Source organism: Topomyia yanbarensis, chromosome 3, assembly GCF_030247195.1.
Source record: "Topomyia yanbarensis strain Yona2022 chromosome 3, ASM3024719v1, whole genome shotgun sequence".
In the NCBI taxonomy this organism is placed as follows: Eukaryota; Metazoa; Arthropoda; class Insecta; order Diptera; family Culicidae; genus Topomyia; species Topomyia yanbarensis.
Genome location: NC_080672.1, coordinates 110,248,397 through 110,267,717, shown reverse-complemented (window position 1 = coordinate 110,267,717; position 19,321 = coordinate 110,248,397). Strand labels below are relative to the sequence as shown.

General features: G+C 39.4%; 1 protein-coding gene across 1 annotated transcript; it reads left to right on the top strand.

Moving 5' to 3' along the window:
- Positions 1-13,209: 13,209 nt before the first annotated feature.
- Positions 13,210-18,641, top strand: LOC131693782 (toll-like receptor Tollo). Its single transcript, XM_058981911.1, has one exon. It carries the CDS (start codon positions 13,902-13,904, stop codon positions 17,847-17,849), a length of 3,948 nt encoding a protein of 1,315 aa, XP_058837894.1. The 5' UTR covers positions 13,210-13,901; the 3' UTR covers positions 17,850-18,641.
- The last annotated feature ends 680 nt before the right edge of the window (positions 18,642-19,321 follow it).

Here is a 19,321-nt window from a genome sequence, read left to right as displayed (position 1 = left end):
AAAAGTCCACGCGGCTTTTCCTAATCGAAAGGAGCGGCCGCGCTTCATGAAACACCGCGCTTAGCCATTCTGTCATAATGTTGCAAGTTTGAATAACGAATGGCTGAATGAGTAAACAAGTTGTTCCAAAAGTCAGCCCTGCGTTATGCAACGTTTTGTGCAGGTTGAGTATACCAGATGCTAGATGCTGTTTAGTAAAATTCAAAAAATCTTTTTAGATCACAGAATTGATAAAATTGGTTTGATGAGCTGTACTTATCTATCAAATTCTGTTTTAAAAATTGTCCTTGCGTTTTAACCAAAATGGGAGGCTTATTACTATTGCAAATAGCAAACACAAGTACTAGTTTCCCAAAAAAAACTTGTTGGCAACCTTAGAGCGGCGTTTAGTAAACAGTAGGGCATTGCATAAAAAACTTTTTTTTGAATTCTCAAAGGCCCCCCCCCTCTCATATTGTGACAAATGTCAAAGTAAGCTCAGATGCCAAATTTCACATCATTTGGACAATTTTAGACCCCCGCCCACTTCGCTTGAAATTTTTTGAAATTGGTACTGTGGGAAAATATGGAGGAAAAATACATTAAATGCTCTAACTTTTGAAGTAGCAATCAGAAAATTACAATTTATACCTCTTTTGAAAGGAAATAATCTAAGTATTTGAATGAAGATATATTTGTTTCTTGAAAAATACGGGGAAGTGGGGTACTGGGTCATTTTGACCCCAAAATCCCCTATTTTTAATGATTTTTCTGCTCCGTGATGCAAAACATACATATTTTGTAGTTTTTCTAATGTGAAAAAATCTCAGAAATCGAACGGAACCCTTTTGACCTTAGTTCGAATACGAGAAGTTGGGGTTATAGGGCTTTTTGTCAGTTATATTAAATTTTATCATTTTCTCATGCATATATCTCTATTATTCTTCAATCAATTTTCATAAAATGTAACTTATTGAACGTGTAAAATTCTGAGGAATAAAACAAAAATAAAAATGTTAAAGGCAAAATTCAAAAACATCAAACTTTTTGATATTTACTCTACAAATCTCATTTTTTTCATTATTTGTCCTAATACCTCAACTTCCCCTATTTTTCCAGGAATGGAACTTTTCTCGTGTGATTCCTAAGCATATTTTACACTAAAAGTAGTAAATTAAATAAGAATTTTGTTGCTAAATGGAGTTAATATGTGCGATTTTATGATAAAAATGTGAAATCGACACTATATGTCAGATAATTTGATGTTCCTGAATTTTACCGGTAACGAATCTATTTTTGTTATAATCCTAAGGATTTTCCACGTTCAACATGGTATAGTTTATGAAAATTGAATGAAGAATAATAGAGATATATTCACGAGAAAATGATGAAGGTTAATATTAATGTCAAAAGGCCATTTAACCCCAACTTATCGTATTCGGACTAAGATCAAAAGGGTTCCATTCGATTTCTGAGATTTTTTTACATTAGAAAAACTACAAAATATGTATGATTTGCATCACGGAGCAGAAAAATCATTAAAAATAGGAGATTTTGGGGCCAAAATGATCCAGTACCCCACTTTCCCGTATTTTTCTAGAAACAAATATATTTCCATTCAAATACTTAGATTATTTCCTTCCAAAAGAGGTATAAATTTTAATTTTCTGATTTCTACTTCAAAAGTTATAGCATTTAATGTATTTTTACTCCATATTTTCCCATAGTACCAATTTCAAAAAATTTCAAGCGAAGTGGGCGGAGGTCTAAAATTGTCCAAATGATGTGAAATTTGGCATCTGAGCTTACTTTGACATTTGTCACAATATGAGAGGGGGGGCCTTTGAGAATTCAAAAAAAATTTTTTTTTGCAATGCCCTAGTAAACAGTTGGTGCGGTGTGTACGTTTCGGTGAACGTGAATGTCTCAATATCATCATCGTCATCATGCGTAGGGATGTCCGATTTTTCCAACTAATCGATTAGTAACTAATCTATTATTTTTTACATCGCTATTAATCGTAATCGATTAAAACCTAGAAATAATCGAGTTAATCGATTAGTTTAAAAGTTTTTCTGAGAGCAGTAACAGAAAATACAAAACGTCCATTTCAATCTGATTATGATGATCGTTCACTTCGGTATATAGTAGAAATTCGGAGAATGGCTAATGCTGGCTTCACAATCTTCTACCCAGGGCCGCCTTTAGACTACTCGGGGCACCTGGGCACTATTGATCTAAGGGCCCCTTTAATTGAATAAATATAAACAGCTGTCGAGAATGAGTATGATCCAAAATTGATGCTGAGACACTCTATCATATTTGAGCCAAATCAGTCAACCGTGTCGAACATATTTAACAAAATATAAAGTGGGATTCAAAATATATGGAGAACAAAGACTATTCCAGATTTTCACAACCTGATGTCCAAATGTCGTCGAAAAAGAAAGATAATCTGAGTGCATCTTGAAAAGTTATGTTTTCCTGACCGATCTGACCGGTAGTAGCAAACGGCCTAACACATAATTTGCGTCGGTGGGAGTTCGAACTCAGGTGAGCCGCGTACAGTGTAGCTAACCTACCAACTACGTTATAGTCTTCCCAGATGGTGTAATCTGACCACCCAACCAGTATTCCACTTCACTTACAGATGGCCGAATTTTATATAATAATAACAGTATCCCTATTCAACAAACTGTTGTGTCGAAGATAGCCATAACATAATCGCTATTCGATATTAGAAGAGGTCAATACCTTAGTTGTCGCATAAAATTTGTTTAAAATTACTTTTAAAACGAAACATAAAAATTACTCGAATCCATCAGTATGACCGGTATCATTTCCTTCAATGCCAGTAATGTAAAACAGTCGAAATATGAGATATGCCGACTGTCCATAAACGGAAGTTTGAATTTAGCAAGGAAAAACTGTATTTTAAAATTAAATATATTGTATTTCAGCACTGCAAAAATATTCTGCTTGTGTGAAGCATACTTTGAATATTTATAAAAGTGTTTACGCTACCAAATAGCCGAGGTTCTTCAAATATTCTCAAAATGCACGCACATTTGTCATTGCCTATTTAGTCAAATCTAGGGTAAAGCTAGGGTAGATACGGAGAGACACTTTCACAATAGCTCTATTTAACTTCTTTTTTTGGGATTTCACGAACGCCAAGCATGGTTTTTGGTTGGTTGGCTAAAGTTCGGAGACTTTCAAACTTTGCATACGTGGTGTACCAAACGTTGCACTGTTGTTAAAAAAAAATTACAACTTGAATGGAAATGTTGGATTGACGTTTGAATTGGTTCAATAGTGATGCAATGCTACGTTTCCTGCTGCTCTTTAAACATTTTGATCGCACGGGATACGGTGCAATGCGTGATTTCGAGCTGCTACTGATCTGAGCGAAGCAATTTTTTTTTAACCCTTGTGAAGGCAAGCTAAAATCCTAACATTAAAGGGCAAGCCGGGCCTCTCAGGCCCGTCTAAATTCAAGCTCCTTTTTTGCCGTTCTCATATAGAAAGGTTATGCAATCGGTCGAAATTTCGACTTTTTAACCGAGACCCGCAGGGCCAAATCTCTTGTACCATTCGACTCAGGTCATCGAGATCGTAAAATGTCTGTATGTGTGTGTATGTATGTATGTATGTATGGATGTATGTATGTGGCAAACAATCTCACCGATTTTTCTCTAAGGTAGCTGGACCGATTTGTACAAATTTAGTCTCAAATGAAAGGTGCAGCCTTCCCATCGGTCGCTATTGATTTTTTTTTATTGATCCGACTTTTGGTTCTGGAGTTAGGTGTTGAAGAGTACAATCACACAGCAAATTTCCATAGAAACTGATACCACCATGATGTCCAAATGATGCAATATATATTAAAATATGTGCAACATTACTTGGCTTTGCATGTCTAGATCATTAATGACCCACCGAGGGTACTTCGACCACATTGGCCAGCTATGGCGGTTTTTGATGCCCCGGGGGAACTTACCAAGTTCCTAAGATAAAGTCATACCTATCTCTCAGCGAATTCTTTTCCGATTTTTACAAACTTGGTTTCAAATGAAAGGTACAGCATTCCCATTGGCTGCTGTTGAATTTCTAATTGATCCGACTTCCGGTTCCGGAATTACAGGATGATGAGTACGAACACGCAGTAAATCCCGATTTCAGCGTATAAGGCGATGAATGTAAAAAGCTCAATTTTTTTTCCAAAAGGGTAGTACTCGGAAGATCACGTCGACTGTCGATTGGTTCTAAGCTCCATTTCGTTTGAACACGACCAATAAATGTTTCTGGGTTGCTATCAATTTCTTCTGATGCATAACCGGAGTACATATTCATATTTTTCTACATCAGATTCATCATCGGAAGCAATATCATTCACATCTTCTTCCTCGCTTTGCAAATCAGTTTCGGAATCGTCTGCTGTTGAATTTGCTCGAATTTCTTCCATTACTTCAGATTCTTTGAGACGATTGAAAACATGGGCATATCGTCTTATAGCCATTTCAATTTTTTGTTGTTTTTAGATCCTACAATTTGAATTATTACGAAAACTATAACAGAAAGAATAGACAACAAATAGACAATAACGACAGAGTTAGGTTATGTTGTATCCAAATAATTGTCAAGTAGACCACAGTGAGTGAAATAAAAGTATTTACCCAAAAAAATATGACACACGTCATTATCGTATGCTATTTCTACATTTCTTATAAAAGAAATGTATAGAATTCGCTCAAACTTTCAAGATTTTTTTCTTAAAAGAAAAGGTAAAAAGATAAAATCAATCAAAACATGAAAAAATTCCTGCTAATATGACGATGAACTCATCCAAATGTTTTTTTCAGATAAATATTAATGTATAAAACCCGTGGTATTCCTAGTAGTAGTAGTAGCCTAGTATTGCATGCACACCGGGCCTGCCAGACCCGGCTTGCCTTTTTGTGCATGTAAAAAATTCAAACATAGCTGCGCATCACTCCATAGATGAAAATTTCACAATTCTTTATTTTTGTTATAGATTTCAAAGCTACTTATCAAAATTTCCATGCCCAAGCTTATACTGCATACACATTTTTTTGTAACTAAAAAATTGTTATGTGCCGGGCCTCTTAGACCCGGTTGCCTTTTTGAGGGTTAAATATAGTCTTTAGAATGATTTTATATTCATGCTAAGTGTGGGCCCCCAAATCCCGTGGCCCCTGGTCTTGACTCAGTTAGCTCATGCATAAAGGCGGAATTGCTTCTACCAAGTTTAATTTAAAGGACCCTTTATCAGAATTCATAGAATTTCTCATGGAACTAGTGTCTGTTGGAGAGACGCATATAATGTACCTAAACCACTCCTTCTCTTCAGACCGTTTGCGGTCGGTACTATTTTAAGCCTTTTCTTGCTTGAACTTAAGACAATCTAAGAGTATTTATAGAGCGAATCCGGCACGAATGACAACGTTCAATTCGTAATCCCGCGATTGATCTAATCTTTCCAGCTCTTCAAATTATTCAAAGATATGATTGTGAATGTAAGACTTTTAAAAACGTAAGTTAGTGGTGTTTCAACACCCCCTAGAAGTGAATTTCAAAGTTACAATTGGCAGCACACTATGGATATTTTACACGAATTAAAAAAATAATCGACCAATTATCGATGCTAACTAATCGATTATCCGATAATCGTCATATTCGTTAAACAATTAAAATTAATCGATTAGTTTCCATAACAATCGATTAGTTCGATTAATCGAGAACTAATCGGACATTCCTAATCATGCGCTCTAGAGATATTGTTTAGTGAACCAATCAGAAACTAGCTGTATCTTGTTTCTTGGATATTTGAGTTCTAAATATGCTTGTTCAAACGCATTCTCTTGTTTGCTTGGTGGAAACATCATGCAGGATCTTCATTTGGCCATTGTTCGGTGTTCTACCGAGTCGCTTAAAGGCTGTTCCGTGCATCTACTTCGTAAAGAATTATTAGCGCTGTTCTTTTCAGAGCGGTGCAAAGTACTGACTACAGTGAAGATTAGGGTTCGTCGCGGTGCGGATGTGGGCGGTAAATAGATTGTCCGCACCGCAACCGCAAAAAAATATCAAAACCGCACCGCTTACCGCAACCGCACTTTATTTACCGCACCGCACCGCGCGGTAATGCGGTAAATACGGTATTTTTTATATTTTTAAAAATTGTGTTGAAAAATTATACATTTGTGTAACCATATATAATAAAATGTTAGTTTTATTCACACGAAATTTAACTTTAAGAGACTCCTCAGAATGTAATGTTTAAAAAAAATCAACTTTTGCATTTTCTATTAATAAAACTCCGTACATTTAAAATGCAAACATTATACATTCAAAAACGTTGTACTGCAGTAATAGGAAAACTTTTATTTTAGCAACCCTTCAGTTAATTGAAAAAATTTAATAAAAATGTAATAAGAAATAAGGCATTTTTTTCTTTAAATTGTCACATTTTCAATGTGTTTGACATATGACAATAAAATGGATGATTTTCGCATTTACGTAGTAAAAACCACCTTTCATTCTTAAAGGAATTTCAACAAAAAAAAATTTTGAAGTCGAAATACCAGTACTTCTATATAGTAGCGCATATATTCCAATACAGTGAAATAAAAACAATGTATTTCATCAATAAGAACGACGCCATATTTCACGAAAAAGAATTGCTCTATACATTACGTCTAATCAGGAGTCCGGTCTCAACCGGTACAGAATTATTGAACATTAGAAAAACTGCAAAAAATGTATGATTTGTAACACACAGCAGAAATGTTATTAAAAATAGGGGGTTTTATGGACGAAATATCCCAAAACTCTAACTTCTGCATTTTCAAGAAACATATGTATTATCATTCAGAAACTAAGATTGCTCCCTTTAAAAATATATGAAGTGTAATTTTCTAAAGGCTAGTTCTAGAAAGTTCTAGCATTTAATGTATTTTCCTATAATAGTTTCCCAAAGAGCCAATGGCAAAAACTTCAATTAAAGTGGACGGGAGTCAACGGTGGTATTTGGCAAAAATAGTTTCAAAAAGGCTACAAAATAGTCTTAACCCTCCAGCACACGCGCCTTTGTATTTTGTGAAACACCTTCCGAAACTCAAGTGAAATCTTCTTTCAGCAATAGCGGTTGCTCATTCGGGGAACAATTCGCGCGAGTGCTGGAGGGTTAACTGAAAAATATTAAGATTTAATTTGGTAGAAAACTATCGTAAATTTGAATGGAAGTACGCGAAAAAAGTTATGTAGCATACTTTTTGAGAAAGAGTCCAATAAAATTGACTGCATTGCATTGATCACATTGAATTTACACAACAATCAAAGAAGATAGAAATACGATGTTGATGAACGAATGATAGAATAATCAGCCCAATTTGGACCTCTTCTAATTTTGGACGCTTTTCATATATTTGTATTCTCTACTGCCAATTACTCCAAATTCGTTTGGTTTGATGAAGATAATTATATTCTTTGGGTTGTGTCGCAGCATAATTAGCTCATATCTAATTTCTTTAAATTAATCAAAATTCACAGTTGAAAAATTGATATCGGAAACGATTCATAATTCAACTATTTCCAACAGAAATCGGGAGAAGTGATGCACTTTTAAATTGGATTTAAGAGTAAAAATTTATTGTTTTTAAATGATCTAATAATTTTGTCTCTATTTGGATCTTGCATTTTATGTATTTGAAATGGTTAGTTTGTGAAGTCTTACTTAGAAGTATAAAATAACTAGTGTCCAAAATATGTCGTAAAAATAATAGCGTCAAAATATTTCGTACACAGCTAGATTTTCTTTCGTAATAGCAGTCTGTTTATCAATTTAGAATAACCAAAATTATCACTTTATCAATTTTTTTTTTTTTGCGGTGCGGTTGTGGTAAAACCGCGCGGTAAAAGCTCTTTCCCGCACCGCATTTGCGGGAAAAAGTGTCTTACCGCACCGCAGATTTTGCGGTGCGGGTGCGGTAAATACCGCGCGGTTGCGGTAATTACCGCAACCGCGACGAATCCTAGTGAAGATCCTCTTTTATTAGTATTAGTGTTTGTCCGCTGCCGAATTTTTCTATAACAGATTTTGTCAGCTTTTTGACCCGATTTTATCAGCCACATTTAAGAATAAGTTTTCTGATTTAATTCTCCTATGTTACACGATGGAATTAAAGCGAAAGCCTTTTCGTAAGTCAAAATGTCGATGTTCTTAAAGTATTTAAAAAGTTTCGAATGTTTTTCAAACTGATGCGATGATAGACTGATTTCGAAGAGTATTATAGGGTTTTATTTCATACCTTCGATAGTCTCAAACAATCTGAATCCAATATGTTCAGATTTCGTTAGTCTAAAATACATAATGGGGCTGACAAAATCGGTCATTGTATTCATTCTAAAAATTACAGAGAAAATCACAGGCATCTACAGGAAAATGCAGTTTGTAGCTAATCGATTAGGTGCATCAAATTTTCTAGCACACCGGATTGAATTGAAATATTTGTTGATTAAATAAAATCTCATTATTTTCCCAAATTATTGTAATTTTCAAGACATTAAAATTTTGTGCTTCCAGGAAATGTAGCTAATATCAATTTCTATCGATTTTTGTATTTGAATATTGGGATAGAAAAAAAGTTTATTTTTTAAATACGAAATTTCTGTATTTCCACGTATTTTTGTGAATATTTTATGAGAACATAAAATTCCGGTTTTCCTAAAACTGTAGCTAGTATCAATTGTAATTAATTGGTGTACGAAAATATGTAAGTCATCGTATCGAATCCAAAATTATATGCTAGTTAAGTAAAATTTCTGCACTTCTTTGAAGTTTTCATATTTTTTTTAGAAAATATTTATTCTTTCAGAAACTGTAGTTAGTATCAATTACAATTATAGAAGTGTAATTTTGGTTTAGAAGAAATAATATGTGGATAATTGAAACAATTTCTCCGGGCTACGGATAATCGAGTCATTTTCTACGGATAATCGAGTTACGGATAATAGAGACTACGGATAATCGAATATGGCCTGTATTAAATATAGGATTGCTATCCCACCGGGTTTGACCCGGAGACTTCGGTTTTTGGGGGCGATCTCCAATAAACCAGCGCTAGATTGATGCCCTGACTAGTTTCCGAAGGAAAAGCGATAAAATGTCGAGTATTCGCTTTAATTCACATTTCTGTTGGATTCCACTGAATACTCATGTGTCCCTTGAAGTCTACCACCAGTTCATTGAAAATCTTCGGGTCAAAGCCTTGCCAGAGGTGGTAACCGTAATCAAATAATAACTAAGCTTATTGATTCTGAGTGGAATTTTTGTTCTTCGTGTTATACTTTATCATCTAATATTCACTATATAAGCATAAGCATAAGCATAAGCATAAGAGATCGCCCGTAGTTGCTACTCCGTTATTGACCAGAACCAAATTAGGTTGCAAAATGTTCATTGGAACAACATGCTTGGGAATAACATGATGAGCCACATTGTACAATCTATTCTGATCCCTGCATGCTGATCAATACCGACGCCGGCCACGTCCGAATGCAGATCTTCTGGGAAAGGTAGGAATGTTAGTCCGATACATGTTGCTACTAGAGACCGAGGAATCCTCTGCATCTCCACATGTATCACGGGAAGGGGAGAGTTGTTAGTAAGTGTGCCAATAGCGTTATCATATAGTAATTGATCTGGGCAGCCGGCTGCCGAGAATGGGGGAAATTTATCATTTGTTGTGTTAATACGATTAGCAAAATAACCAACTTGAACTCCGGATAGCCGGCTATAAGGAGCACTGCTTATATTTTTTTTAATAATATTCAATCACGCGGCGAATTTTTTCGTGGTTTCTTTCGTGTCGGTGCTGATTTTACCCGGCGATCGTTTGAATAAAATGAGGAATCTTATACAGAAGGTTCATCAGACTCTTCAATAGGTGTCGCGGAGTTGGTGGTTTGAAAGGGAATAGGGTGTAGGATTCGCTATAAGCAAGCGCTGCGACCTGTAAATCATAGTTTATGAGGTAGTAGCTCAGTTAGTTTTCGAGAACACGATCGCTCGAAAAAGAAGATCTTGTTTAGTTTTTAATTCTTTTTAAACTCTAGGTATCCGGCTACCGAGAGTATCCTATGTTTTCTAAACAAAAGCAATTTCAACTCCACACAGCCGATCGTGGGAGTATTGCCTAGAAAAGCTAATCTTATCTGCGTTAAGGGCCGGATCACTATTTATTGCGACATTATTTAGACTAATTTCGCTATTCCTTCTCTACGATATATTTTTCGGGTTGCAACCTACCGAGTAATAATACGTTCTACAGACAAATAGTTATGATAGCTCTAGATGTTATAAATCAACGAAAGTATTTCCAATTTCTAATATCGGATTGTTTGTGAATTATATCGATTATATCGAGCATTTAAGGAATATACAAAGGATCGTTAACCTGATGCACGGGCTTGCTACCAATAACGGAACTTGAAATTAGATTCATTAAATTGACCCGCGATCATCGATACTAGTCAAATTAAAGTCTTATTGGAGCTTATTCCGAACAACTTTTACGGTATTGTTTTCTCGGCTAGATCTGTTCGCACACTCTCATTCAGCTACTATTGGCAGAAGGCTGATAGCTCCCAGTCGTCGCCGGTTTAAGGACCAAATGTCATCAATAGACTTAGACTCGCGTGAAGGCATGAGATAGAATTGAAAGCTAACCAATGAACATGACAGCAAAACACTTATTCTTCATGCTGACATAACTGAAGGTAATTGCCAACCGGTCTTCGATCCCTCTCGCGAATTGTCAATTCTCAAACCTTATACATGATTGAAGTCATCATTCCACTCAAATAAGACCATGTGTTTTCCCTAAGCACATTGAATGCTCTGTGGATCAGTTCCCCCGTTGGTAAAACAAACCGTAAACAAACATAGAAATTAATTTGCTCAGTCCAAAGAAAAGCTTGCCGACCGGCAGATACGTGTTCCCTTACAGTGCCATCACATCAACGAACAACCAAAATTTACAAGCGAGAAAATATCTGCAATCCAGAATATAAAAGAATCAAAACATCTACTCATTTGCAATAAAATAAGAAAGTAAAAAAAACAGTTGAAAATCTAAGGCGGCTCATTTTCAAAGACAGCACCGCCGATGAAACACTCAATAAAAATAGGTGACAAGGGACGCGGACGAAATTAGCTGAGCACCAACCGGCTGGGGTGCCACCTATTTTTCAGGTGTAGAACTTTGGGGCGACACCTGGTAGTCGCTAGTCGCTGGTGAAACGCCAATTATTTGACTGTCAATTTTTCTTATTGCCATATTTTTTCACTTTTTGGATCGAATTTTTTTCTCTAAAAGAAACATTTTACACTATTTTTATAATGTACACTGTGTTTCTAGATGTTTTCTGTGCACTTTTATTGTCCTGGTATCGGGAATCGACGGCTCGTAATGCGAGGGAAAGATATTTTTTCATTTGCCGGAATTCGATTTTCACAAACTGCTTTTATAAGCCACTTCACTTTGAATAATCGTTAAATTGCACCGTTATTCACACTTTCGATAACCGGGAGGCAGTAAACTGTGCCGAAAATGATCTTTCCTGTTGAATATATTGTGTATCACTCTTTATCATCTAATATTCACTATATGACCTTAAATTCCTTCGATTATCAATTTTATTTATCGAACCTTTAGGACAAGTGATCGTTTAATCAATTATATTACCAGTTGATTTTCTGTTATGTTTTCTTCGAAAACAAATCAGCCGAGGTTGTTTAGTCATCTCGCAATCACTATCCTACAATGTATGTGGTCGCTCTCACTAAGCCAATCTGGCCCATTACCGAATTTCATTGCGCTTTTAAATTGCCTTATAAACTGAATGCAAATTGCACTTCATCAATTGGACCTTTAGCTTCGAAATGATGATTCAATAAACAAAATCTCGCATCCAATCAAGTCATATAAGCCTCATTATCATCTTCATTACGGTTAAAAACCACCACCACAGCCTCCCCTTGTAGGTATGCGGTATTAGTTCGACTTCTCCGAAGCATTCATCATAAATCGATAAAATATTCAAATATCCCATCCAATACAAGACCTTGGCCCTGTTTTTCGCCCCAGGCTGGACCCGATGCGGTGATGCTGTTGCTGCTGCTTATAATTAAATTTCTCCGTTTTTATGATCCGAAAATTAGCCTCCTAGCCAACACAAAACAATTCCCTTAGCCGGCAAAGCAGACAGGCATAAAAAATTAATATGAACACAGACAAAGGTTGTCTTCCTTCTTTTCCTTCGGGTGGACTCCTCAATTCTTAAGAAAGTAAACATTTCTGCCTTTTTGGCTTCCAAAACAGATTTCCTTCGCAGGCAGGCAGGCAGGCATGCAAACTCCTTTCCCAGCAAACTACATAAACTATCAGGTATCCGAAAGTTTGGATGAGAAAACTGAAACAGTTTCTTCGTCCGTCTTGGCTGCATTCTTCGAACATGATTTTCCCTCCTCTACCAACGTCATCCTTCCCATCAAGCGAATCAAGAAAAAAAAAGTTAAGGGTTTTGTTATACCGAAATTGCATCTGTAGCTGCAGCATAACAGCAAGCCGTCTCTGCATTGCTCCGGGCGAGAGAGATAGAGAGAGAGAGACCACTACGAAGGACCGTGCGAAAGAGGACTCTTGATGAGAGGAACCTCGTCGTCGTCGTCGTGGAAAAGTAGGCTAGACAAGGGCCGAAAAATCGAAACACGGTCACAGTCCATAGTCTTTTTTACCAATGGCAGAATGGTTCCCTGGAAATCAGTGGACAAACATAAAGAGAGAAAGAGTGAGGCTGCGACGAATGAGAATAGTAAAACGAAGAGACGGAAAATTATGAGGGTTTGCCATGCAATCAACCGAATGCACTTGGCCTTTAGGTGGCTGAGCTGAACACGGTTAAACGAGAGAGTGAATCGGAATCGAGCGAGATGGAGAGACGGAATCGTGTGTTCATTCGTTTTCCCCTCCCGCATGGTGAGCAAATAGTTCAGACACGAGAGCGGTTCAGTTGATTCGACTCTTTATTGTGCTCTCGTTCTCTCTCGGGTTTTCCCCCACCAGCCGAAGTTCGTTCGAGTCTTGTGTTTATCCAAATTTTCTATCTTGTTGCTGAAATCTGAGAACTTAGCTTCAGTTACACCATCGACCCTCCTCGTGATAGGACGCAAAACCGATTTTGTCCGGAACTCGTACGGTTTGGAACGATAGCTAACTTAAAGTTTACCCCCATCTCAATAGCTACACAGGAGAGGGAGAGCTGACTGCTGTCAGAAAAATCCAACAAAAATTCTGAATGGATGCTGTGTGACCGTGGAGCTCGTCTCGTTAGTGTGATTTGTTAAGTTTCTTTCACTTGCCCATTTCGGTGTTCGGGAAATGGCTACGACGATTTCATTGCAAACATAAGTGTGTGAATTGTGCTGCTTCGTGAGTTACGCAAGAGATAAGAGCTTCTGCTTGGAGAGATGAAAAGATGAAACAAAACGTGTGACTTTAAAGCCGTGCATCAAAAAGAAGAAGAAAAAATAGCTCGAAAGAGTGTGTGAAGCGGCCATCTGGCTAGATGGGAAGAGTGTGATGCGAGATGATCCAGTTGTTGTTTGAAGTTTAAGAAGAAAGCAAATATTTTAACGAGAGCGATGAATATAGAAACGACAAGAAGTGAATGTTAGAAGCAAAAGTCAAAGTGTTCTGTGTCGCAGACGACATAGCTGTTTAATTTCTGCCCCACGGCCAAAATTTATATCTTAATGTGTTCCGGATAAGTAAAATTTCTTACGTTCTAAGCGTTTTTAACACCCTACGATTTTAAACCCGAAACGACAAAATCGCTCGACAATGGATTTCGCAAAAAGTTTGTTCTTTCTCATCCTGGTGGTGACTGTCACCGCGCGATCTACCATCATGAGCCGAATGGACATCGCTCCAAAAGGATGCAAATGGCAACGAGTTCTGGATGAGAACGCCGAGGATGAAAACACCGTGACGACGATTCTGTCATGCAAACTGAAAACAATTGGCGGCACGGATACGCTGATGAAAAATTTGAGCTCCTACCAGATCGAGCGAATCAATTCGCTGAAACTCGAATGTAGCGATATTCTGTTTTTTGAAAGTTCACTCGAGGCTAATCAGCATTCTGGAGCCTTTCTGGGATCGCTTAAACGACTACGTGATCTTAAGATCGAGTATTGTAAAATTAAGTACGTGCCTTCGATGGTCCTGTCAACGCTGAGGGACCTACGCTCGCTTTCATTGCGAACTCATAACACCGACTGGTCCGCAATGAACCTGGAGTTTCATCCGGAAAGTTTCCGGGGTTTGACGGAACTCAAACGGCTAGATCTGGCTGATAATAACATTTGGAGTTTGCCGACCGATGTATTCTGTCCGCTGTTTTCGTTGAGACAACTGAATCTGACCAAGAATCGACTAACTGATATTTCTCAACTTGGTTTTTCTGACTGGGGAAATGGTCCTACTGCTCCGGGAAAAGCATGCAACACTGGATTGGAGGTTCTTGATCTTTCCCACAACGATATTCTATCGCTGCCAGACAACGGTCTATCATCGCTGCGATCGTTGAATGTTTTGCTGTTCCAGGATAACCTGCTTACCTCGCTTGCTGATCGATCCTTTGTCGGTCTCGGATCGCTGAAGGTCGTCAACATGTCCAGCAACAAATTGGTAGCTTTACCCCCAGAGCTCTTCCAGTCTCCACGTGAACTGCGTCAGATTTATCTGCAGAACAACTCGCTATCGGTGTTGGCGCCGGGATTGCTAGAAGGACTCGACCGTCTTGAAATACTCGATTTATCTCACAACGAATTAACATCCGAGTGGATCAACCGAGACACTTTCGCCGGTTTGAAACGTTTGGTCGTTCTGGACATCAGCTACAACAGCCTGACGAAAATCGATCGGCACGTATTCCGCGAATTATACAGCCTCCAAGTGCTGAATCTGGAATCGAACCTAATCGAAACAATCGCCGACAACGCATTTAGCGATCTGAAAAACCTAGTCGCTCTAACCCTGTCACACAACAAACTGAAACGAATCGACCAACACCACTTCAGCGAGCTGTATGTCCTTAACCAGCTGTACATCGAATCGAACGTTATCGAATCGATGCACACGCGGGCCCTTGAAAATCTCACCAATCTAAATGACCTCAATCTGAATGACAACCGATTGACAGAAATTCCGGAAGGTCTGGGGAAGCTGCGCTTCCTGAAATCCCTAGATCTGGGCAAAAATCGAATCGTCACGGTGAACAATGCCTCGTTCGAGGGACTGGAACAACTGCTCGGTCTGCGTCTGGTGGAAAACCGGATTACCAATGTGTCGCGGGATGCATTCGTGACCCTTTCCTCGTTGCACGTGCTGAACCTAGCGTCGAATCAGATTCGTCACATCGATCAATCGGCGTTCAGCTCGAATCCCACCATCCGGGCGATTCGGCTGGACAACAACGAGCTGGAGGATATCAGCGGAGTGTTCACATCGCTACCGGCACTGGTGTTCCTGAACGTGTCGGATAATCAAATTAGGAACTTTGACTACAGCCATTTGCCTACCTCGCTGGAGTGGTTGGATATGCACCAGAACAACATAACGGAGCTGGGAAATTACTACGATTTGAATAATTTGCAGATTAAGATGCTGGACGTGTCGTTTAATCGATTGACCACGGTGGATAACAAGAACATTCCGGACAGTATTGAGACGCTGTTTTTGAATAATAACGTACTGGAGGAGGTGACGGCTGGAACGTTCCTGAACAAGAAGAATCTGGAGAAGGTAGTGCTCTATGGAAACTACATCAAGAAACTTGAGATTGGGGCACTGGCTCTGACTCGGATGAGCGACGACAGAGATATGCCTCAGTTCTACATTGGGGACAACCCGATTCATTGCGATTGTACGATGGAGTGGCTGCAGGGAATCAACAAACTTTCCCACCTACGGCAACATCCGAGGGTGATGGACTTGGACACGGTTATGTGTACCATGGAGCACGAGCGGGGAGCTTCGATTCGTCCGTTGATGGATCTGAACTCGCATGATTTCCTGTGTCAGTATGAGACGCACTGCTTCGCGACGTGCCACTGCTGTGACTTTGATGCGTGTGACTGCAAGATGACTTGTCCGGATCGGTGCAGCTGCTACCATGATCACACCTGGAAGACCAACATCGTGGATTGTGGTAACGCAGATTACACCGAAGTGCCGGAACATATTCCAATGGATGCGACGACAATTTACCTGGATGGAAACGAGCTGAAACAGCTCGGCAGCCATCAGTTCATCGGGAAGAAGAAGTTGGAAGTGCTTTATTTGAACAATAGTAACATTGCGAATGTGCACAACAGAACATTCAACGGGATTCCTAGCTTGAAAGTGTTGCACTTGGAGAACAATTACATTGAAGAACTGCGCGGTTTTGAGTTTGATCAGTTGACTAATTTGAATGAACTGTATTTGGATCACAACACGATCGGTTACGTGGGTGAAAAGACCTTTGAGAGCCTCAAGTTTTTGGAAGTGATTAATCTGAGTGACAATAAGATCAGTGAGTTTTCGCCGTGGCAAGCTTTGGCCGCAGCTTCGGAATCTGGATCGTTGAACAAGGTTTCACTGGAAGGAAACCGATGGCGGTGTGACTGTGAATCATTGCATAAACTACAGCGGTGGATAAGAGACGTTAGCGGTGACTTTGACATTAACAGAATGATTTGTGCGGACAACCGTGTGGTTGGTGATGTGATAAGTTCCTGTGAGAGTCAGCTGGAGTTTGCTAATGAAGTGGCTCCTCCGGCCGTGCATCGGACGGTACTGATGGGTCACGGTCTGATTGGTGGTGGCTATGTGCCACTTTTGGCGGCAATTGTAGTGGCCATTATTGGAACGGCGCTTGTGGTGGCGCTGGCATGTGTCTTCCGGCAGGACGTACGACTGTGGGCTCACGCTAAATACGGCGTGAGATTGGTAAAGGATCCAATTATTGTGGCCGGCAAGCAGCAGGACTGCGATAAACTGTACGATAGCTACGTTGTGTACAGCATTCATGACAACGAGTTCGTGGGGCGGCTCTTGGGAGCCGAACTTCAGCACTATGGCTATTCAGTTTGTCTGCATCATCGCGATATTCATTCGAATACGTTCCTCTCGGATTCGCTGCAGAGTGCAGCGGATGCTTCGAAGAAGATCATTCTGGTTGTATCGATGAACTTTCTGCAGAATGAGTGGTCTCAACCGCAATTCCGTGTAGCTCTCCAGTCGGTCATCGAGAACATCCGGCCGGCTTACAGGAGGCATAAGATCGTTATCGTTCTGACTGCCCCAGTGGAGCTGGTAACCATGGACCCGATCATGAACCTCCTGATACGAACCTGTACCGTCGCATGTTGGGGTGAGCGTAAGTTCTGGGATAAACTCCGGTATGCTCTGCCCGATGTGAACAAAGACAAATCACTGAAAAAACTTGGTGATATAACGCGGAGTCCTAACCTCCGCTATACACCAGCCCCGACCGCCCTGGACCAGTGGTGTAAGATAAACCACCCGGGGATGGCCGTTCCAGTAGCTGTACCACAGAGTACACCATCGCAGAGTACCTGCAACACTGAGGATGAATCATCATCGGCTTCGTCGCAGCACTACGAGGCTCCCATGAGCCAGCACTACAACATGAGCCGGTCCAGTGCCTCGCTTGGTCACGTGTACTCCACGATACCGGAAACGCCCCAGATGGGACGCAACGGAAGAGCTTATTTCGTGTAAGATACAGGCTGTACAAGTGGTGCACAACCATTTTGTTTCTTAGATGTATACTTGGCATTTCAGTTACTATGTATAACATGTATATTTGTACAGAACAAAGAGGAATCTCATAGTCATGTTATAGATCGAGTCAATTCAGTTTTCTTCTTTGCGAGTATAGAATGTTACGCAGCGTTACACTCATTACACTCACAAACTGGCAGCAAAGATTTTACGCTTCCTATAGATCATTTCTTATTTGCCAAATATTATTAAAACTGTATTATGATTCGCTCAAAAGTAAGGTAGGATCGAACAAAGAAAAAACGAATTAAAATTGTACACTTTAATGAAACTAATTTTCCCCTCGAAGCAAAAAAAAACTTCTGTAGCGGAAAAAAGGGAACCCAAGATGAGAACAATTATGACTTAATAAACGTGATACTAGTTTTTATAAATTACTATTATTAACTGAACGAAATAAATTGACTATTAAGCTTAAGTGTATTTTAGAGCCAGATAACAAAGCTACTAAGGTAAATTTCGTATGTTCAAAATGAGCATTTAAAAGCTACAAAACTACAAGATAATAATTTCGGCATATAGGAAAATCAAAATCTGGCACAAACCTCGAAAGACGCAAACCAGAATCTCCGTCATACACGTTACTGTAAAAATTATAAGTTACCGCCATTAGACGTATATGAACGACACAACTACACTGCAGCCCTAAAGAGCTCCATACAAAATTTTTGTATAAACGATTATAGGATAATAATTTATTACAGAAAACCGAAATACAAATTTCAATTCAAACAAAAATCCACTCAATTCTTCCATGCGCTGACAATCCTGGGGGACGGTGGAGAAGAAAGAAAAAAAACAAATTCTCCACAAAAACAGTTCTGCCAAAATCGTGACTTCAATTCCACCTTTTGTTAAAAATAGACACCTCTTTGCTCGGTTCGCCCAACAATGTGTCCGGATCCGACGGAATCAGGTTGACGGTCTACATCCACTGACTGCTTTCGAACCCCGTCCCACCCCCACCAGTGTGCTGGTACTGATGATGGTGGTGGTAGTGACAACGGTGCTGGGTTAGTTTGGAAGGTGAAAGAAAAAAAAAAGTGTTGTCGGCATCGTCGTAGCCGTCGTTGGCATATATGAGAACTCGTCGCAGGTCGTAAATTATACCACAAGAACCGTGGTGGTGTGAGGTTGGTGGGCACGACAGCGGCAGCCGTGGGAGGGGGGGGGGAGCAACAAACGCCAAAATTTTATTTGCCTGCCGCGTCTCTCGCGGCCAGCTGACCACATAGCCGCAGGAACCTGTGCCGGTTCGTGGTCGTTTCACGAACAAAAAAAACGAAACTTATAAGAGCCGCCAGCCGGAGTGATGTTTTCTTTTTAAATTATCGGGATTTATTCCTTCCATCCCATATTCACATGGTATTCGGCTCGGTGCGGCCTTCGGTTGGTTTGGGTTGGCTTAA

Bases quoted from the DNA above. Each gene is read 5' to 3' on its own strand.
- LOC131693782 (XM_058981911.1), top strand. From the start codon at position 13,902: ATGGATTTCGCAAAAAGTTTGTTCTTTCTCATCCTGGTGGTGACTGTC.